We start from the raw sequence: 23,075 nt of genomic DNA, 5'->3' as shown, positions 1-23,075 counted from the left end.
TCTGCTTTTCAATATATTATCAAGGTTGGTCATAACTTTCCTTCCAAGGAGTAAGCGTCTTTTAATTTCATGGCTGCAATCAGCATCAGCAGTGATTTTGGAGCCCCAAAAAATAAAGTCTGACACCGTTTCCACTGTTTTTCCATCTATTTCCCATGAAGAGATGGGACCAGATGCCATGATCTTTGTTTTCTGAATGTTGAGCTTCAAGCCAACCTTTTCACTCTCCTCTTTCACTTTCAACAAGAGGCTTTTTAGTTCCTCTTCACTTTCTGCCATAAGGGTAGTGTCATCTGCATATCTGAGATTATTGATATTTCTCCCAGCAATCTTGATTCCAGCTTGATTTACACACTATAAAATTCACCCATTGTAAATAACTAATTCAGTAATTTTTAGTAAATCTATTGAGTTGTGCAGCCATCATTACAAACCAGTTTTAGAACATTTCCATCACCTCAAAAAGCCTCCAGATGACTACCTCCAGTTCATGCCCACTTTTACCTCCAGCCCCAGACCATTGCCAATCTGATTTCTGTCTCTATAGATCTGCCTTTTCGGGACATTTCATATAAATGGAGTAATACAATGTATGTCTTTGGCATTTGGTTTTCTTCATTTACATAATGTCCTTGAGGTTCATCCATGTTGTAGGATAAAGCAGTAATTCATTCCTTTGTATTTCTAAGTAGCATCAGTTCAGTCGCTCAGTCGTGTCCGATTCAACCCCATGAATCGCTGCACATCAGGCCTCCCTGTCCATCAACGACTCCCGGAGTTTACTCAAACTCATGTCCATCAAGCCGGTGATGCCATCCAACCATCTCATCCCTCTGTCGTCCCCTTCTCCTCCTGCCCCCAGTCCCTCCCAGCATCAGGGTGTTTTTAGTGAGTCAACTCTTATTCCATTATATGCATAGACCACCTTTTGTAATACATTCTCCTGTTCATAGACACTGTTCATTCCACCTACTGGCTATTATGAATAATACTGCTATGAACCATCATGCATACGTTTTTGTATAAATATTAATACATGTTTTCAATTCTCTTATATAAATACCTAGAAGTAGGATTACTGCGTCTATATAGTAAGTTAAGTTTTTAAGAAACTGAATATCAAGTTTTAATTGGCAATTGTTGTGAAACAATTGCCAAATGCAGATTTCTAAGGTAATTACCTACTGTTTCTTTGCTCATCACTCAGGTCCTCACCGAATACTATACCTCCTGTATAAAATTGATATAGATTTTTCATCAAATGAAATGCCTTTATCAAGAAATGTCCCCTATTGTGTACATATGCAGAGGGTACCTGCTTCTTTGGCTGTTAAAATAAATAATCTTTTAAGTTAAAGAAATTTCATTGTTATGCACAGTTGGCAAGTGGCCAGTCCTGGTTAGTTAACAACAGGTTTACAAAAATCGTAAAACCTTACATGTTGATTAATGATTCAATATTTTTTTATTAGTCTATCTTTTAAAAAAAGTTGCTCAATTATATTATAGATATATATTCATTGTAGAGGAAATCTGTTTATATTTTAAAATAGGACTTCTATGATCCCCTTTTAAATAAAAATGTGTTTATGTACCTAGATAATGTTCAGATGGTAGATTTCCATGTGAAAGGATTTTGAACATTTTTCTTTGTACTTATGTTTTCTGATTTGCTGTATTTCCATATCTTTATAATAAGAAAATGAAAGAAAGGTTTGCTTAATTTTTAAAAAAACACAACATGTATGAGTATTTACTTAATTATTATCATCAATAAGAATTTGTGTCTAAGAAGTAAAACTGTTTCATTCTTTTTGCGCTTTCTGGTAGCCAATTCTTCATCACTCTTCAGAGTGAGAAAAGGATAGCCTAGATAATCAAAAAGACTTCTTTGGACCAAAAGTTGCAGCATCCACCACAGCATACAGGTATGAGGCTACTTAACTAAAAAAAACAAAAGAAAGAAACAAAGAAAAGTATGCAATTTATTTTCCTATAGTTCACACCAGAAAAGTCACCTCTGAGTTTGGTGCACATCAGAAACCCCACCCTTGAGCTGATCTAATGATTAGCCAGGCTGCCCTTTTGATACACCTGTGCTACAGAGCCGCACTTTCCTAAATGCTTCAGATTAGAATGTTGCGTCAGCTGTCTTCCAGTATTGCACATGCTACCACATAAGTGAAAAGTGAGTTTCAACATCTCTCCTCCCTGTTAATATTTATCCTATTTTAATTTATCAAAACTAACTGCTTTAAAAAAAAAAAAAAGCAATTGCTAAAGCACAACAACAGAAAGTAACTGCCTGGCTGGCCATTTGTCAACATCCAATTCAGAGAAAGTCACAGTCAAATCAGCTTTGCTCATAGCTTCTTGAATAACCAGAGCGAACAATTGGTGCTTTCTATGTTTCCGACATTTCTTTTACATATTAATTCATTTATTCCTCAAAACAGCTCTATGAGATAGGTGTTATTATCATAATCATTTCATAGGTAAGGAAATGGAAGTTGGGAGAGATCAGGCAACATTCCTAAGCAGATAATGGTGTAGTCGGAACTCCAACCTGGTCAGTTGGGCTCTATGCCTGAGTGCTTCCTCCCTCCCCTACTGAATACGTGTAATGGTGTCCCTGTAAGTCTGATAGTGCTTCTCCAAGACGGGGCACAGAAGTCCTACCTTTTGAAGGTCAGACACTGAGTTCCAGATGACCAGTTTGGTACTACCATTCGATGTCCTGTTGACAACTGGTTTGCCTGTCAGTCCGTCCACAAAAACGGTGGTGGATTTGATTCCACTTTTTAGTTCTTACTTATCAGAGCATCAATTCATTGACTATGTATTATATCTTTTTTGACATTTATCTTCCCCTTCTCAAAACTGTTTTAATCAAGTCATTCTAGTAACACTATTCCAGTGGTCAAGATGATGTCTAATGGAACCTCAAGGGTCTTCCTCTACCAACTCCTAAAGTTTGCCATTCATCCTTGCCCCTTGCAAGTGTCTCCAAAGAGGTTGTACTACAAAGAAAAACTCAACAGGCTATTTTTTGGACCTTTTTATAGCCTTTTTTCATGAGAAAAGGGAAATGAGATCATAAATAACACTGACCCACACAGGGCATCAAATCTATTCTTTTTTGAGTTCACTTCCTGGAAGCCAGCTACACAGTCTGCATTGCTCTTTTATACTTCATTATCTAGTTTTAGAATTTTCCTTTCAGAAAAAACAAATGAGAGCATTCTACCAAGTTTCCATGGTGATTTTTTTTTTTTTGCTCTCCTTTCTGGAACACTGTTTATAGGCAGAATAAAATGTGTTACAGCACTCTGACAATTTTGAACACCCATAGATTACTCTTGGGAGTCATTATCCACAAAATTACATTTCCTTACTTTATTGCAACATTTAGGGAACCCATGACAATGATTTCTGCATCACTTGAAATATCAGTAAAAGATCTGAATTATCAATTTAATCCATATAAGGTACTCAGATAACTCTCAATCTAAAGTGGCTTTACATAAGAGAGGGCTTCCTTATTTGCATTAATTTCCTAGCAAAGAAGTCTAGCTGAAACAGTAGAACAGAAACAGATGTTCAATCCATATATGCAGATAAGAATTCTTCACTTGCCTTCTTATCACTAACAGATGAAGGAAGTGCATTCATTAAGGAAACAAAGCCTGCCCAAGTGGAACACAGCCAGATCACAATTCTACATTGGTCCAGAGTACAACTGAATTTTCCCAACTTCAAAGAACGGAGAAGTTAAATACATTGAAAAGTCATATTTTCAACTTGAAAATATCATAACAGGAGTAGCCCTACCTGCTCATCCAAAGAGGATGTGTTCTCCCTTGCATCAATTCTAGTTCACTTACACCTAGGAAGATATTTTTTATTACTTTTATCTTAAATTCCTATATTTTTTATTCTTTTTTTATGTAAGTTCTATTACATTCCCCCAAGCTTATAAAGTTAAGGGAAAACCTAATTTTGGTTATCTGCCAAGTTAACCAATATCCCTGGTTGTATTTAGACTGGATTTTGAAGATAATGCTCTACTCACAGAATGATCAGAAAAAGAGCATCATAATTCAACACGTCGAAAATCCCACCTAGGATCTACCCCTGGCACACCTAAAACACAAAAACCAACTCAGGCTGTTCTTTGCTCTGCTGCAAATCTCAACAAATGCCATTACAATGTGACCCTTCAACCAGGCTAAAAATTTTGCATCACCTTAGCCCCTTCCTCCACCATTATCCGTTCTTCTACCTATTTAAAATTATAGTGCAGAGGATTCCATGAGTACCAAGAAAGCAGAACCTAATGTGAAGGCCCTTTTTCACTGTCCACACTTTCTTACCTCCCTTTAACTGCTCACCCCCCACAGTCTGGTTTCCACCCTACCACTCCACTGAACCGGCTTCAGCCAAGATCGCCAACAGCCTTGAGCAGCCAAAGCCAGGGGTCAGTTTTCAATTCATTTTCTGCCTTCTTGGCAGCATTTGACAACAGTGTTCACCCCTTCCTTCTTGAAAACTTGTCTTTCATGAGCGCCCAAGACTCCAGCCTATTAGTTGTCCACCAACATTCCTTACTTTCCTATCTGTTTTTTAGTAGGTTCCTTTTCTACTCATCTCTTAAATACTGCAGCTCTTCCCAGTTCCCTTTTTCCTTCCCACATACTCCCTGGTTGATTTCATCCACTGTCAAAGGCTCCAATGATATAGATCATCATCTACTGTTCTTTCATCTCTAGGCTAGTTATTACTCCTGAACTCCAGATTCTTATAACCAATTATCTAGTAGACAATCCTATGTGGAAGTTTCACTGAGCATCTCAAACTCAAAGAAAGGTAAAAGCCTTATCTTTTTTATAAAACCTGTTCCTCCAACATTTCCTGTATCAGTAAAACACACTACCTACCTCTCCATGATCATGTCAGAGGCCTGGGAGTCTTCCTTGAACCAAACTCCTCCATCCCTCAACAACCAATCAATCTTAGGTTCTATTGGTTTAACTCCTCAATATCTCTTACTCTATACATGTTTTCTTCAATCCCATTCACACCATTGTTACCCACCAAGATCACTTGATACTTCCCTGTTTTTCCCTGATCCAATCATGCCCTTCCTCCAGTCCTTTCTCTCTACTGTAGGCCTAGAGTAATCAAGCCTGCCTACATATCAGAGAGCTTTAAATATATATGCATACACATATAAGCCATATACTCTGGTCATAATGATTCAGTGGTTTGGAGTGAGATTCAGGTACCCAAGTTATTAAAAGTTCCATTAAGTGGTTCTGATGTACAGCCAGGATTAAAAATCAATCAATGTAATTTTTGCCCAGCACATCTCTGATCATAATTGACAAGACCCTTCATGGTCAAGCTTTGCTGAGTTTTCTTCTGTTTCTCATATGTGGTATGTTTCCTCTCAACCTAGGGCTATAAAAACCACAGTTTTCTGGTTTAACTCTTCCCCTACCAAATTCTACCTCTCTGCCATTTCTTTCATCCAGGAGGCCTTCACTGGCACCCTTTGTTCTGGATTAAGTTCCCTCACACTCTTCCTTACTCCCCTCATCACAGCACGTACTGTGATTGCTTGTTCATCTGTGTGTTGCTCCACTGGACAGACCACAAGTTCCAGGAAAGTATATGCCTCTTGAATTCAAAGCTGTCTCCCAAGAACCTACCACAGTGCCAAATCTAGCCATCTCATTCTCTGTCGTCCCCATCTCCTCCCACCCCCAATCCCTCCCAGCATCAGACTCTCTTCCAGTGAATCAACTCGTCGCATGAGGTGGCCAAAGTATTGGAGTTTCAACTTTAGCATCAGTCCTTCCAGGATTTAGAATGGACTGGTTGGATCTCCTTGCAGTCCAAGGGACTCTCAAGAGTCTTCTCCAGCACCACAGTTCAAAAGCATCAATTCTTCGGCGATCAGCTTTCTTCACAGTGGAAAAGAGTCTGATGCTGGGAGTGATTGGGGGTGGGAGGAGACAGGGACGACAGAGAGTGAGATGGCTGGATGGCATCACCAACTCGACGGACATGAGTTTGAGTGGACTCCGGGAGTTGGTGATGGACAGGAAGGCCTGGTGTGCTGCGATTCATGGGGTCGCAAAGAGTCGGACATGACTGAGCGACTGAACTGAACTGAACTGAAAGGAATTATTAAGGACTTCCCTGTAGCTCAAATGGTAAAGAATCTGCCTGCAAAGCAGGAGACTAGGGTCAATTCCTGGGTCGGGAAGATCCTCTGGAGAAGGGAATGGCAAGCCACTCCAGCATTCTTGCTAGAGAATCCTATGGACAGAGGAGGCTGGCGGGCTACAGTCTGTGGGGTTGCAAAGAATTGGACACGACTGAGCAACTAACACACACACAATAAGGGAATTAGCAGGTGATAATATTCAATAAACAGACTTACAACTGCTTTGTTAAAAAAGATGAAAAATTCAATGCTAAAAAGATTAACACAGTCCTACAAGAGGAAAAAAAACAGTGATAAGAGATAGAAAAGCTCTACCTTCATGAAACATGGACGATGTCACTAAAAAGACTTTCTTGCTGAATCCTGAATATTGAGTAGAGGATCCTCAGAGCAAAGGGGACATTTCACATGAAGGAAACCAAATGTGCAAAGACAGCAATGTACTGGTTCCCAAACTGTATCAATTATGTCCCTGCAACCATCCTTTTCAAACCCACAATTATTCCTTAATTCAGGCCTTCTATACCCATCACTGAACTACTGCAAAACCTTCCCTCCCACCTCCAATTCCCTCTACCTATGACTGCTTAAAGTACACACTAGTCTGTTCTCTCTGCTATGAATAAATAATGCTGTTCTTTAGTTGCTAAGTCATGTCTGACTCTATAATCCCATGGACTATAGCCCGCCAGGCTCCTCTGTCCACGGGATTTCCCAGGAAAGAATCCTGGAGTGGGTGGCCATTTCTCTATCCAGGGGATCTTCCCAACTCAGGGATCAAACCCGAGTCTCCCATATCTCCTGAATTACCAGGTGGATTCTTTATCCCTGAGCCACCGAGGAAGCCCCAAAATACATACGTACATAAAACTCAATATGTCAGCAAATTTGGAAAACTCAGCAGTGGCCATAGGACTGGAAAAGGTCAGTTTTCATTCCAATCCCAAAGAAGGGCAATGCCAAAGAATGTTCAAACTACCACCCAGCTGCACTCATTTCACATGCTAGAAGTTCATGTTCCATGGTTCATGAAACCAAGCTAGGTTTCAACAGCACGTGAATCGAGAACTTCCAGCTGTGCAAGCTGGATTTAGAAAAGGCAGAGGAAACAGAGATCAAATTGCCAACATCCACTGAATCACAGAAAAAGCAAGAGAATTCCAGAAAAACACCTGCTTCACTGACTCTGCTAAATAAAGCCTTTGACTTTGTGGATCACAACAAACTGGAAAATTCTTAGAGAGACAGCAATACAAACCACCTCACCTGCCTCCTGAGAAATCTGTATGCAGATCAAGAAGAAACAATCAGAACTGAATATGGAACGACTGACTGGTTCAAAATTGGGAAAGGAGTACGTCAAGGCTGTATATTGTCACCCTGTTTATTTAACTTATATACAGAGTACATCATGAGACATGCTAGCATAAATGAAACACAAGCTGCAATCAAGATTGAGGGAGAAATGTCAATAACCTCAGATATACAGATGACACCACTCTTATGGCAGGAAGCGAAGAGGAACTAGAGAGCCTCTTAATGAAGATGAAAGAGGACAGTGAAAAAGCTGGCTTAAAACTCAACATTCAAAAAACTAAGATCATGGCATCTGGTCCCATCACTTTATGGCATACAGATGGGGAAACAATGGAAACAGTGAAAGACTTTATTATCTTGGACTCCAAAATCACTATGGATGGTGACTGCAGCCAGGAAATTAAAAGACGCTTGCTCCTTGGAAGAAAAGCTATGACCAACCTAGACAGCATATTAAAAAGCAGAGACATTACTTTACCAACAAAGGTCTGTGTAGTCAAAGCTATGGTTTTTTCTAGTAGTCATGCATGAATGTGAGAGTTGGACCATAAAGAAGGCTGAGCACCAAAGAACTGATGCTTGCGAACTGTGCTGTTGGAGAAGACTATTGAAAGCTCCTTGGAATGCAAGGAAATCAAACCAGCCAATTCTAAAGGAAATCAACACTGAATATTCATTGAAAGAACTGGTGCTGAAGCCGAAGCTCCAATACTTTGGCTATCTGATGGGATGGCTGATTCACTGGAAAAGACCCTGATGCTGGGAAAGATAGAAGGCAGGAGGAGAAGGAGACGACAGAGGATGAGATGGCTGGATGGAGTCACCGACTTGACAGATGTGAGTTTGAGCAAGCTCCGGGAGTTGGTGAAGGACAGAGAAGCCTGGTGTGCTGCAGTGCATGGGGTCACAAAGAGCTGGAAACAACTGAGCAACTGAACAATAACAACATAAAATTTCTCACAGCTCTTCCTTGCCCATGAATAATCATGTTCACATTTCACACCAAGGTACCTAAAGTCTCCAAGGATACAACCCCTAACCAAGGTTTTCAGTCTTGCGTGTACCTCACACTAACCCATTCTACTACAAGCCCATTCTTCTTGTTATTATCCAGTTCTACCTCCCATTGTCACGTTTCCATGTTTTCACTCATTGTATTAGCTACCTAGTTCACAATAATACTACATAGCCACCACAAATCTCAGTGGCAAACAACAATAAGCATTTATTGCTCGTGTACCTGGGGTCACCATCTAGGTAGTTCTGCTGATCTTGGATGGACACCCTTACAAGTATAGGGCAGTGATTCTCAATCGGGGTAGTTTTCTCTCCTAGGGGGATACCTGGAATGTCTGGAGACTTTTTTGCTTGTCACAACTGGAGGGAGGTGGGTGTTATCAGCATCTAGTGGGTAGAGGCCCGGGAGGATGCTAAACATCCTAAAATGGACATCCCCCGACAACAAAGAATTAGCCAGCTCCAAATGTCAACAGTGCCGCTGTTGAGGAACGCTACTAGAGGTACTGGCTGTTTGCTGACCAAGGATATAGCCATGTCTGGGACAACTGGGGCAACTTGGCTGTGTCTGTGGTCATTCATCTTCTTGCAGGCTGTCTCAGGCATCTAATCACAGCAATGGCAGAGGAGCAAGAGCAAGTTGAGTTCCTCAAGGCATTTTATAGCTAAGCTTGGAACTAACACATCATCACTTCTGCCACATTCTATTCCCCAAAGCAAGTCAAAGGCCTTCCCCAATCCACAGGGTAGGGAAATAGACTCCACCTCTTTAGTAAGAAGAACTGCATTCACTTAGCAAAGGGTGCATATTGGACAGGATGAAGGTGGGTGCAACCAACCATACTCATTCTCTTTCCTCTATGAGGGAAATCGGAATTTGGAATTATCAAAGTGTTCTGTTCTCCCTGCTCCCTCTTGTTTACATTTGTCTTTGGGTATTTAAAATATTACAGGCTTCCTTAATGGCCTGGACGGTAAAGAATCTACCTGTACTGCAGGAGAGTGAGGTTCGTTCCCTGGGTCGGGAAGACCCCCTGGAGAAGGGAATGGCTACCCACTCTAGTATTCTTGCCTGGAGAATTCCATGGACAGAGAAGCCTGGAGGGCTACAGGCCATAGCGTTGCAAAGAGTCGGACATGACCAGGTGACTTTCATTTTTATTTAAAATATTATTCTCTCTGTTCCCTATATTCAGGGCAGCCAGTAGGCACTGAAGCAACCATCTGTGACTAGCATCACTGTAATGGGGTTGTTCTGACTGGTTGGTGCTATGCTGCTTTAAAATCAGTTAACTTTTCTTACCTTTGTTTCCTCTTATTTGTAAACCTGCATATTTCCTACACTGAGAGGAAGAGTCACTCATTTGAAGCAAGAATCTGTGTCTTATTCTTCCTTGGGTATTCAGTGCCTGGAAGTACCTAGCACACTGTAGGTGCTCAAGATTTTTAATTAATGAATGTATTCACATAAAGAACACTATAATATGAGCTTACACTCTGGGACATCTGTGTTTTGATGCAGAAAGAACAAAGATTCTCCTAAAAGAAACTGTTGTCAAATGTGCTCACATACCTGGAATTTCATACTCTTCTTTAGAGTCTACCATGAAATACTGATTATTTTATTCCATCACACGAACTAGGAACGATGTTGTTGGCAGAAACTATAACTATATTCCCCGGATGCACATCCCTTCACACAGCCCCACAGAAATAATGATTAAAATATGCTTGAAATCTTACATCTGCCAATATTGCCCTGTGCAACCGACTCTTGCTTGTTTTGTCATCTGCTACGTTCTCCACCCTGCCTGCACACTGGAGTTACTCGGGGGAAACTTTTATGAAATAACAGTGCCCAGGCCCTGATCCAGATCATTTAAAATCAAAAGCTCCCAAGTGATTCCAATGTGCAGCCAGAGCTGAGAACTGCTGAGTTCAAGCTCTCTGCTAACAAGGAGGCAGTAATTATTATTGCATGCTGATTTTTAAAAAAATAAAATTTGAGAAAACCCAAAATCTCTGGAAGATTTTGTTGGAACAAAAAGCTTCAAATCAAGCAAAATTTTGAGCAACATGGGTTTAGGTATAAATGGTCCATATCATGAGTGCTGCTGCTGCTGCTGCTAAGTCACTTCAGTCGTGTCCGACTCTGTGTGACCCCATAGACGGAAGTCCACCAGGCTCCCCCGTCCCTGGGATTCTCCAGGCAAGAACACTGGAGTGGGTTGCCATTTCCTTCTCCAATGTGTGAAAGTGAAAAGTGAAAGTGAAGCCGCTCAGTCGTGTCCAACCCTTAGCGACCCCATGGACTGCAGCCTACCAGGCTCCTCCATCCATGGGATTCTCCAGGCAATAGTACTGGAGTGGCTTGCCATTGCCATCTGTAAAAGGTGAGAGTCTTGGCCCAGAGGCTCTTTTATCCCTGTATTGTTTATTGCTGCTATTGTTTACACTTTTATAGTTTAAAAGACTTGATCCATTTTGGAAAATATATCTAGAGAGACCATCTTAGACTCACTGTTTATCCAAATAGACTGGATTAGGTTAAATGATTACATGTCAAAATACCTCCGACTGAATTCCTTATATATAAATCAGGATACATGATCAATTACGGTTAGAAGTACATGTCAATTCTATAGCAACTTACGGTGGTTAAAAATTCTTTGATGCTCTTCCCTTCCTAATTCCCCTCCTTTTGAGTGTGGGTTACACTCAGTGACTCGCTCCTAAGGAATACAATGTGGCAGACATGGAAACCTGTGACGTCTACGGCCAGGTCACAATAGGATTATGGCAGCATCCTGACTTTCTTAAATCGCTCACTCAGGGAGGATGTGAGCTGTCACAAGGACACTCAAGGGCCCTACAGAGAGGCCTGCCTTGCAAGGCATGAAGACCTCCTGCCAACAGCCCGCAAGGACCTAAAGCTCCTGCTCACATAAATGGACTGTCTTAGAAGAGAATCTCTGGGGCTCTCCTGGTGGTCCAGTGATTAAGATTTCACCTTCCAATGCAGGAGGAGCAGGTTAGATCCCTGGTCAGGGAACTAAGGTCCGACATGCCCCAGGGTCAAAAAAACAAAACATAAAAAAAAAAAAAAAAACAGAAGCAATATTGTAGCAAACTCAATAAAGACTTAAAAAAAAAAGGAAGAGGATCTTCTAGCCCCAGGCAAGGCTTCAGATGATTACATCCCAAGCCAATATCTGGTTTGGCTAGGAAAGGTTGGGGGCGGGAGGAGAAGGGGACAACAGAGAATGAGATGGCTGGATGGCATCACTGACTCTGTGGACATGAGTTTGAGTAAACTCCGAGAGTTGGTGATGGACAGGGAGGCCTGGTGTGCTGTGATTCATGGGGTCGCAAAGAGTCAGACACGACTGAGCGACTGAACTGAACTGAACCTCAAAAGAGACCCTGAGACAGAACCACCCACCTAACCTTCCTAAATTTCTGACTCACAGAAACTGGAGAAATGATAAATATTTGTTGACTTAAACTGCTAAGTTTGGAGTTAATTTGTTATGCAGCAATAAATAACTAATGCACCATTACAAAAGTTTTAAGTTTTCTTAACAAGTATCTGCTGCTGCTGCTAAGTCACTTCAGTCGTGTCCGACTCTGTGTGACCCCATAGATGGAAGCCCACCAGGCTCCCCCTTCCCTGGGATTCTCCAGGCAAGAAAACTGGAGTGGACGTGTCTTTTCTCCTACCTACACATCATCTAAATTCCCTTCCTGTAAGTCTCAGGAATCTTGTTTTCTCAGTCATTCCTTCTTCCTGTGACATAATCAATATCTCCCCTCCACCTCTCTCAAAGTCACTGAATATGTTCAAGTCTCTCCCATCTTCACGTATGGAACAAAACAAACCCTACTATAATCTTGAATGCCTCTCCCCCTGCTGTTTACAGCTGTCTCCTTTCTTCACTGTCAAGCACCACAAAATTACCATCTACACTCCCTCTCCCAGCTTTTATATCTCTCACTAAGCCTTAGATCACTGCAGTCACTTAAAATAATTCACACTATCCTCTTACAGCCAAAGAATACTGTTCCTTAAACATTCTTGACTATCTTATAGGCTCCTCCAATAATGCATTAAAACTTGAGCTCATCCTCTTTCTCCTCACATCACTCTTCTTCCTGTGATCCCTGTCTATCATCCAGTTGATCAAGCCATAAATTTGGGAGTTGCTCTCAATTTCTCCATTTCTTTCATCTCCCCCATCCATTCAGTCATTAAATCTCATCCATGTTACATCCTTAATGTCTCTCATATTCACACCCACTTTGCTGCATGATCACTTATCTGTATTCCTGCAACAACCCTCTGGCTTCCCTGCTTCAGTACCTATCACCATGATCATTTCCTTCCTTGCCATCAAAATCATCCTCCCACTCACTCAGAACTATCCAACTCTTTTGCAACCCCATGAACTATATCATGCCAGGTTCCTCTGTCCAGGAATTCTCCAGGAAAGGATATGAGAATGGGGTGCCATTCCCTTTCCCAGGTCATCTTTCCAACCCAGGGATCAAACCTGGGTCTCCTGCATTGCAGGCAGACTCTTTACTATCTGAGCCACCAGGGTGTCTGTTCCTTACTTTTGGTTATTCCCGCTTGCTTACAGACAAAATCTAAACTTCACTTTAAAATACTAACAGCTGTCAACATCTATTAAGCACTTGATTAAATGCCAAGCACTTTTACAGGTGCTTATGTGTTAACTTTTTAATCCTAACAGTTCATGAGGTAGGCACTGAAAATTGTCTTTACCATTTTACAGATGATGAACTAAGGTACAGAGATGCTGAGTTCCCCACAGTCACAGAGCTAGCAAAATGGAATGACCAAGTGTTGAACTCAGGATGTGATTCCAGAGTCCAGCCCTTTTAATTCCAACACCAAACCCTTAGGCATGGCACACAGGTCTTCATGGGTAGGACCCAGTATTTTCTCCCAGCAGTCCTTTCCAAATGCTGTTCTCTGGGGCCCTGCTGCTTCCTGGACATACCCTGCTCCTGCAAACCTCCACGCCTCTGCTCAAGCTGTTCTCGTGATCTAAAAGGCCCTTCTCCAGCCCTTGCTCGTATCTCTCCTCACCCTTACCTTCTCCATCCAGTTGACAACACAGGCTCACTTATCAAGACTCAACCTGATGCGCATCTTCTCAAAGACACTGATCCTGATCCAGGGAGAAATGTTCTCCTCTTCTTTTGCAGCTACCAGGAACGACAAACACTTCATGAAAAACTAGGATATTGCTTTAAGAATATTCCTTCCCCTCCCCTCCCTTCCTATCCCCTCTTCTTGTGAGAAGAGTGCCTTGCCCTGTCCCACTGCCTTGGCCACATCGCTTGCTTTGGCAGTGGAATATGAGTAGATGTGATGCAAGTGGAGAGTTTAAATCTGTTGCATGATTTGGCTGCGCTCGGGTGCACCTGTCATTCATTTGCCACGGAGGCATCTCCCAGGTAGTCTCTGGGCCAAAGAGAACACACACACGTGAAGCAGATCTGAACCCAATCCACAGGCTTGACTCAAGTGCAGTCAACCCAGAGCTTGAAGCAGAACTGCTCCAGTAGACCCTTGGGTCCATGAGATAGAAAAAATAAAAACTACTGCTCTCTGCCTCTGTGAGTTTTGGTGGATGATTGATGTGTCACACTGCACTATTGTACCAAGAGTCAACTAATATATACCTTAATTTCATGTGTCTTTTTATATGTCTTGAGGACTGGGAACATTATGAGCTCTTAATAGATTTAACATAAAACTCTCTCTTTTAATGTATGTATAAAGTATAATTTAGAATTTTTTAGTATTTTCACTAAGTATTATAAATAAATGGGCAACCATCACCACTATCTAATTCTAGAATATTTCTGTCACTCCCAAAAGACACTCATAGGCATTATTAGTCTCTTAGATTTTAAAATAATTATTAACTTAATAAATGATATGTGAGAAAATTCTTAGAACTCTTATTCCAAACTAGCATCATGATATAAATATTGCCAAAATTTAAAAAAAATTTTTTTTGAACTATGTCTCTATTAGGGTACGAGATTATTTTTTAATTTTATTTTTCAAATAATTTATACTCACATTCTCCATATATTTTAAATATCAATATTTAATACTCTTATATATTGCATTGCAAAGCAATGCTCATTGGGGGACTTAATTTTCAATCTACAGATCACAGAGAAATGCTTACATAAAAAAAGCATTCAGGAGAGAAAAAAAATGTCACACAGTTCAAAGCTATCAGTAACTGATGAAAATGTGACATAGAAACTGCTTCTGCACTTTAAAAAATTATCCTAGTCAAATGCCAAAAATAAAAAACTCAAAATTTCCACTAATGAGGAACAGAGCTTCAAAAATTAGCAAATTCGCACTTTAAAATAGAAATGTCAAAATCCAAAAAAATGACAGGATTGAAAAACTATTCTCACTGAATAACTGACACCATACGTAAACACTGTTACTCTTTATAACAAAGAAAATCATGTGTAAAACAAAACCCTATATGACAAGCTCATTTCACTCAATTATCATAGAGGGAAAGAGAGCGGTCTTATTTCAGAGAGAAATTCCATAAAGGAGATGCCTTTGGGAATAAAGTTTATTAAAGACTTGAATGTGCTTAGTCACTCAGTCATGCCCGACTCTTTGCGACCCCATGGACAATTGCCCGCCAGGCTACTCTGCCCATGGGCTTCTCCAGGCAAGAATACTGGAGTGGGTTGCCATGCCCTCCTCCAGGGGATCTTCCCAACCCAGGAATCAAACCCACATCTCCCACATTGCGGGCAGATTCTTTACTGTCTGAGACACCAGTGAAGTGGGATAAATAAAAATCTCATGTTACAGGTCAAGATATTCTAAACTCAAAAAATGTGTTTTCTACATATAGAAAAAGCATCTTAGACTGTGTTTTGCTGGGCTATATGAAACTATTTTACTATTTAAGAAACCTAGAAAACCATCCCTGTGACCACTGCTATTCCTCAAAAAAAAAAAAAAGTGAAAATCTAACCAAGGCGGAGCAAAGTAACCAGTGAGCTTCAAGCATCCTGACTCCACCTACACTGTCCGAGTGGTTTTTATTTTTACCCTCCTCTTTCCCGTACAGGCTCTGCCCAGGATCCAGTTGCGCTGTGCCAATCTGGGTCACTCAGCCAGAGGATCAGTGGGCGACAGCCGCCAGACCCGCTTTTAGAAGCCCACATGCCTGGGGAGTGCACAGGCACAGGCGAGCATTCTCCAGCAAGCAGCAACTGCGTGGTTTTGCTATTTCTAGGCTTCAGGCTCCACAGAATACAGCCTTACCTGAGGAATATGAAATTGAATGGGAGAACAAATCGGCTTATGGTGGTAGATGATCTCATTTCTAAAATGTTAAAAGCGCCTCTTTTATATAATTCAGTGAAATAGCCAATGTATACTGAATGGAAAGGAGAACTGAAGGACCCAGGTTGGACCATTTTATGATATTTTTTTCAGCTTTCTTAAGGCATAACTGACAAATAAAATGACAAGATATTTTAAATGTCTGTCATGATGATCTAATACATATACATATTATAAGAGGATTCAATCTAGTTAATTAAAACATTCTGTCACCTCACATATTTATATATACATCTTTATGTATATTATATATATATATATATATGGGATTTTTTTCTGGTGAGAACATTAAGTTCTCTCTTAGCAAATCTTAACAACACAGTATTATCAACTACAGCCACCATGTTACACATTAGATATTCATCTTACACCTGAAAGTTTGTACCGTTTTACCAACCTCTCTATATTTCCCCCACCCTCAACGCCTGGCAACCACTTTTCTATTCTCCATTTTTACCAGTTCAACAATTTTTTTAAGATGCCACATATAAGTTAGATCATACAATATTTGTCTTTCTCTGTCTGGCTTATTTCACTTAGCATAATACCTGCAAGGTTCCTTCATGGTTGTCACAAATGGAGAGATTTTCTTCTTTTTTTTATGGCTGATTAGAATCCATTGTGTGTGTGCCTGTTCGTGTGCCTGTATGTTTGTGTATAGATCACATCTTTTTTATTCATTCATCTCTTGATAGACACTTATTAATAGGCTGTTTCCATGTCTTGGCTATTATAAATAATGCTGTCATGAACACACAGGTGCATATACTTTTTGAATCGGTGTTCTTATTTTCTTTGGAAAAATATCCAGAAGTGGAATTGCTGAATCATATGGTAGCTCTATGTTTAATTTTTTGAGAAACCTCCATACCGTTTTCCATAGCTGCTGCACCAACGTACATGCCTACCCGCAGTGCATAAGGGATCCCTTTTCTCTACGTACTCACCAATACTCGTTCTTCACCATCTTTTTGAGGATAGCCATCTAACAAGTGTGAGGTGATATCTCGTTGTGGTTTTGACACATTTCCCTAACGGTGAGGGATGGTGAGCACCTTTGCATGTACTTGTTGGCCATCTGTACGTCCTCTTTAGAAAAATGGAAAAACGTCTATTCAGTTCCTCTGCCCATTTTTTAATCAGATTGTTTGTGGTTTTACTATTGAGTTGCATGAGTTACATTACATAATCAACACTTCAAAACCAGTGTTTCACTCAATCACATCTTTACACCTCATAGAACCAACTAGGTGTTGAGTTGGGCACCTGACACTCAATGATATCTCTAAAACTGACCCTTTTTTAACCAACCTAGATAATCCCAAACTCAGCTCCAAGAAGGAGCCACTGTTCTGAGGTTTTTGGTTTTTTTTTAACTATTTCCTTACTTTTCTCTACAGTCTTGCTCCCATGAATGCACTCCTATATACTACTGAATTTTAATTAAAATATTGCTTAACATTTGTCGGTTACCAAAATGTTGGTAACATTTGTTGGCTTCCCTGTCCTTCACTATCTCCCAGAGCTTGCTCAAACTCACATCTAAATTCTTATCATCTACTTCCCCCAGATTTTCCCTGCAGGAATTCACCACTTCACAGCTAGGTAGCAGCCAGCAGTGGGGATGGACATATCATCCCTCAGTAGGGATGGGGCAAGGTGGACCCTGATTGGCTTAAGCTAATCAATTTATCTATTTCCCAGGTGATTATGAAAGAGGGATGTGTTGCCATTCTCTGCCCAGAGGGTGTAAATAGAACACGAGGACTGGAATTGCTCTTGCCCAGCCAAGCCTGCGAGGAGAAAAACCTGGACGTTCTGGGATGGAGGAGGGCAGGCATAGATACTTACACAAAGCCTGAGTGTAAAGCCATGCAATGTACAGCACAGCTGAAAGGCCAAGAGAATCCTTGTCCTTGCTGATACCATAGAGCCACTGAATCAACCTTGTCTGAAGTAGCAATCTACCTCCAGGCTGTCAGTAGGTCAATAAACCATCTTTTTTTTCCCCTAAAGCCAGTTTAGGTTGGATTTCTGTTGGTTGCAACAGAACAGTTAGTTTAGTTTTATGAATTAAAACACACAAAAGAATGTTTGGATAAAAAAATTACTAAACACACTCATAAAAAACCACATGAATAAGAAAAATTTTTGACAAATTATACAATTCACAGCTCCTGGTGGAAGTTAAAAGTCAGTGGTTTATCAGGGTCCATGAGGCCACCTGGGAACCAAGACCACAAAATTGCATTAGAATGTAGGGTTGAGGAGATGCCTGAGGCCTCCTCTGGATAAAATAACTCTCCCTTCCAGGTGGCAGCAACTATTGGATGAAGAGGTTCACTTGGGGAGTTTCTTTAAAATTACTTAAAACATGTTCAAAGCCAACACAGGCCTCCAGCATCAAGTCATCATCCACGTTCCCACATGCCCTGCCTCTTCACTACTGCTCCCCAACCACCAGTATCCATCCCTTAAGGTTGCCCTTGGTGAAGAGACCGGATCACAGCCCATTGCGTGGTGGTTACAAGCACAGATAAAGCAGTCAGACTGCCTGGGTTTGAAGATCAGCCCCACCATCTAATGACTGTGTGATCTTCAACTATTTACTTATTTCTCTATAAAATAAAAGGAAAAAGAGTTTGCACCTAGCTTATAGGATGGTTGAGAAGCTAAATGCTTAGAATAGGGCCAGTCAGCAGTAAGTATAAATTAGTCATGAACTATGATAATTTGAGGACGTTTACAGAAAATCTGATCCCTGGCCTCCGAGAGAGCCAGCAGCCCCGAGGAGCCTACCTTCTGCACCAGGCTAAGCGGCCCTCCCTAGCCCTGGCTCCCCACACTCCCGCCTCCCAGGGCTCTTTCTTCAGAGTCTTCATCCATCCCCCAGCCTCCACCTGGAACACAGTCTCCCACTCCTTTTTGTCTGGTCAGTCCCTACCCATCCTTTAGGTCTCAGCTTAGCGGCACTTCCTCATAGAAGCGGCCCGAGGTCCCATACAATGAAGAAGGCCCAGCCCTTTCTATGTCCACACGACCTCCTGGTCCTTTTCTGAACACACCACACACACACACACACACACACACACAAACTCCAGGGGATCTTCTCGACTCAGGGATCGAACACACATCTCCTGCATCTCCTACATTGGCAGGTGGATTCTTTACCAGTGAGCCAACTGGGAAGGCACTTGAAGGACTACCAACACACAAAATCCCAAAGAAAGAAGCCTTAGGGGAAAAAACTGCACTATTTCACCCCTTCTCCAAAAACACGAGGAGCTTCTGTATTTAGGGTCTGTCTCTCCTGGTAGAATGTAACTTCTCAAGGGCAGGGACCACCTTTGTCTTATCTCCTCCTGAGTTTCTAGGATATGCTCAGTAAATACATGATGAATGAATGAATAATATCCCAAACTGAGACCAGTTGCCAATACATAAGTATAGATCAGCTCAGGAAAGCCACATTAATTACAGTCTAGACTCTTGCCTAGAAAATCCCATGGATGGAGGAGCCTGGTAGGCTGCAGTCTGTGGGGTCGCTAAGGGTCAGACACGACTGAGCGATTTCACTTTCACTTTTCACTTTCACACATTGGAGAAGGAAATGGCAACCCACTCCAGTGTTCTTGCCTGGAGAATCCCAGGGACGGGGGAGCCTGGTGGGCTTCCGTCTATGGGGTCACACAGAGTCAGACACGACTGAAGTGACTTAGCAGCAGCAGCAGCAGATGCCAACAACCCTCAGACAAACCACCTACACGTACCCTCAAGTCTCAGTTTCCTCATTTTCCAACTCACCTCCCAGGAGCTTCACACCCACAACAAATCACTCTCGTAGGTTTCCCTGAGGAGAAGGATGGTACTTCAAGTACTGTGTGTGTGAGCTCAGTCGTGTCCAACTCTTTGCGACCCTATGGACTGTAGCCCACCAGGCTCCTCTGTCCATGGGATTCTCCAGACAAGAAAACTGGAGCAGGTCACCATTTCCTACTCCAGGGAATCTTCTTGACTCAGGGATCGAACCCACATCTCCTGCATCTCCCACATTGGCAGGTGAATTCTTTACCAGTGAGCCACCTGGGAAGGCACTTCCCAGTACTACAAACACACAAAATCTCAAAGAAAGATGCCTCAGGGGAAAAAACTGTACTATTTTACCCCTTCTCCAAAAACAGGAGGAACTTCTCTGGGGAATGTTATCTAAGATCGTCTGATGGTAGGTAGGAAATGTAAAATTCCTTAAAAAGTTTCCTTATGACCCAAGATTCTAAATTCCAGCATCAGCAATCATCCAGCTGTTGTTTTACACACCTCTGTCTGTGATCTGAGCATGTGAGTTGGGAAAGTGAGGCTGCACAAAACAGTAAAATCCAAGTATTTCCACTATAAAACAAAGTAATTCCTGAAAATGAATGAATAATGTCCCAAAGTAAGACAAATAACCAAAAACCTCATATATTGCAAAATCACACACTAAAAAATAACAAGGCTGATGGAAAATTTAGAGTTGGGGCAGAAGGCTCAAGTCCCATTCAACTTTGTAACCAGACTAACAAAAACAATAAGAAACTGAGAATTACTGGCACATATAAAAAGATGTTTTCTGCTTCTTGTTATAGAATAAATGTGGGACTTGTACCAGAAAGGAGGATGGGGTCAAGAGGCAGGATGGAAAGGGTGTGAGGAAAGACTGAAGCTACTGCATTATGAAGATAAGATAAAATGAAGAAAGGTCTGGGAAAAGCAAACTTTTTAACAAATGCAAAGCCAAACGGAGCCCAGAGCGACAACAAGGTGCCACTGCCTCCCTGGTTCACTTAACACTAGTCGTCTTTGCTTTCAATTACTGCTAACGGGTAATGCCAAATACTAAGGTGCTAGGGAAATCTCACATGAACCGCTGCAACTTGCATCTTGTAAGCAACACTACCTATTTCCCAATTGCACATGCAATAATTCACACTACAGAAACATGAACTATAGCACAGCCAATTGTATTTGCTCAGAACGCCAGGGCCCCATGCCGGGTAAGAGGGCTGAGAGTGGAGCTGCAACCAGGAAGTACCAAAAGGCTGGGCCAAGAGAAGTACCCCTGCGAGGGGCACTGTTTGAGGGCCCTGGAGCCACATCAGATCAGAGTCCTGACCCATCTGCCTGCCAGCCTTAACATTAATGAAACATACTGGAATAGTCACAGCAGATACCCTTGAACTGAGTCAGTGGGCAACAGCTATCTGTGTTACCCAAGGACTAAATACAATGACAAATGTAGAACACCCAGCACAATGCCTGGCAGAGATACATACTAACCACACATGCTTTTCTTCCTCCTGTTAATAATAATTTCTGGTCTGCTGCTGCTGCTAAGTCACTTCAGTCATGTCCGACTCTGTGCGACCCCACAGACGGCAGCCCACCAGGCTCCGCCATCCCTGGGATTCTCCAGGCAAGAACACTGGAGTGGGTTGCCATTTCCTTCTCCAATGTGTCAAAGTGAAAAGTGAAAGTGAAGTCGCTCAGTCGTGTCCGACTAGTAGCGACCCTATGGACTGTAGCCCACCAGGCTCCTCTGTCCATGGAATTTTCTTGGCAAGAGTACTGGAGTGGCTTGCCATTGCCTTCTCCGAATTTCTGGTCTAGGACCACTGAATATAGACAGGGAGCCAGATCTCAACCAAGGGAAAAGAGACTGGTAAAGAGAAAGGAAGTAAAAATAGTTCCACCCATCAAACATGGTTTATTCTGCTCCTGTAATGGTTTTTCTTCATAGTCCTAACCACTCTATTGCCAAAATTTATCTTTTTTAAAAGCAACGAAAGGGCTCCAGTTTCAGAGAATGCGCTTGGGAGTCACAGAGGTGGAACTGTTTCCTAGCAACCAACGGTATGATGCACACAGAAGATGCTCACTAAAGAGCTGCTAAGGGAATGAGGAAGACAGGGGAGGGCAGGTCATCTGCTTGCTTAGATGGTTGGGATCTAAGCAAGCAGATGGTTGCTTTTACTTCTAAAGCAAAGCAGTCACCAGCCCAAGCTGGAACAAAACTGCCTGGGCTCAAATCCCAGCTCTGTCACTTATTAACTATGTGACTTCAGGCAAATCGGTAACATTCCTGTGTTCCAGTTTTCCTGTCATATAAAATGGGCATAAAACGGTGCTTACCTGAGAAGCCCCTTATGTGCCAGGCACAGTGCTAGGTTATATGTTATATTATATTATGTTCTATTAGACTACATTATATATTATAACCCAAGCACCTAGACGAACACTGCCCTATGATGTGTTCTACAAGTGTGTTATGTTAACTATTATATTTATTTGGCACCGAACTATCTACTTTATCACTTTACATTATCACATTCCGTCAACTCTTGCAACATGATGAATCAGGCCTCTACTTGTCACCCACCCCTCCGATTTATGACATCTTGCAAGGTTCCTGAGGAAACAGGCGGCAACCACATCTGTTGGTTGATAACATTCAGCTCCACAAGCTCCTTTTTTCATCTTCTGTAGGAAAGGCAGAGAGGATGCCATTTCTCAGTGTTTCCACTGGGTCATGACAATGAATGCTCGCAGTCATAGTCACTGATTAATGTCAGCTGCTAGTCATTAGTTTTTGTGGGGGGCATGGTCCATTTAAAATACCTATCCAATAGCAACTTACCCAGATGACCACTATCATAAAATTCCTCCCTGTTATTTCTTTACCTAGATCCTACAACAGGGGAGAGAGAGGAGGCTGACTGACTGGTTGAGGTGGGGACACAAGTAGGAGGTGCGAGTTCTGGGGCAGAATGCTGGGAAGCAAGCATGTTTATTTGAAGAAAGGAGACATTTGCTCTCCAGCCCCGCCGACAGGAACGCCAAGTGCAGTGAGCACAGCCCTGCCCCGGTCCAACCTGATTGGAAGGGTGGCCTCCTAAATAATTCCTTCAACTGATATCACCTACCTAAGAGCCAAGAGTGGAATCACTCTTCCAAGTGTCCAATCACTGACTGTCTCCAGGCAACTATTGGGTAAACGGCTTTTTTTAATCAGTCTTTTTTTTTTTTAAAAAAAAAAAAACCACT

General features: G+C 41.8%; 1 protein-coding gene across 22 annotated transcripts in view; it reads right to left on the bottom strand.

Annotated features, from left to right (window-relative positions):
- Positions 1–23,075, bottom strand: part of LIMCH1 (LIM and calponin homology domains 1) — a 367,162-nt gene that overhangs the window by 332,189 nt on the left and 11,898 nt on the right. The window contains exon 1 of one of the 22 annotated variants that reach the window (XM_055435138.2): positions 13,686–13,870. The exons of the other annotated variants lie outside the window; for them this stretch is intronic. Within the exon in view, the coding sequence (XP_055291113.2) occupies positions 13,686–13,694 (9 nt within the window). The 5' untranslated portion in view covers positions 13,695–13,870. Of the gene's footprint in view, positions 1–13,685; positions 13,871–23,075 lie in introns of those variants that run through there. 22 annotated transcript variants of the gene reach the window in all.

This window comes from Moschus berezovskii, chromosome 5, assembly GCF_049115385.1.
Source record: "Moschus berezovskii isolate FMDL1 chromosome 5, NW_MosBer_1.0, whole genome shotgun sequence".
In the NCBI taxonomy this organism is placed as follows: Eukaryota; Metazoa; Chordata; class Mammalia; order Artiodactyla; family Moschidae; genus Moschus; species Moschus berezovskii.
The sequence above is the reverse complement of the archived record's forward strand: the minus strand, read 5'-3'. Positions and strand labels throughout refer to the sequence as shown.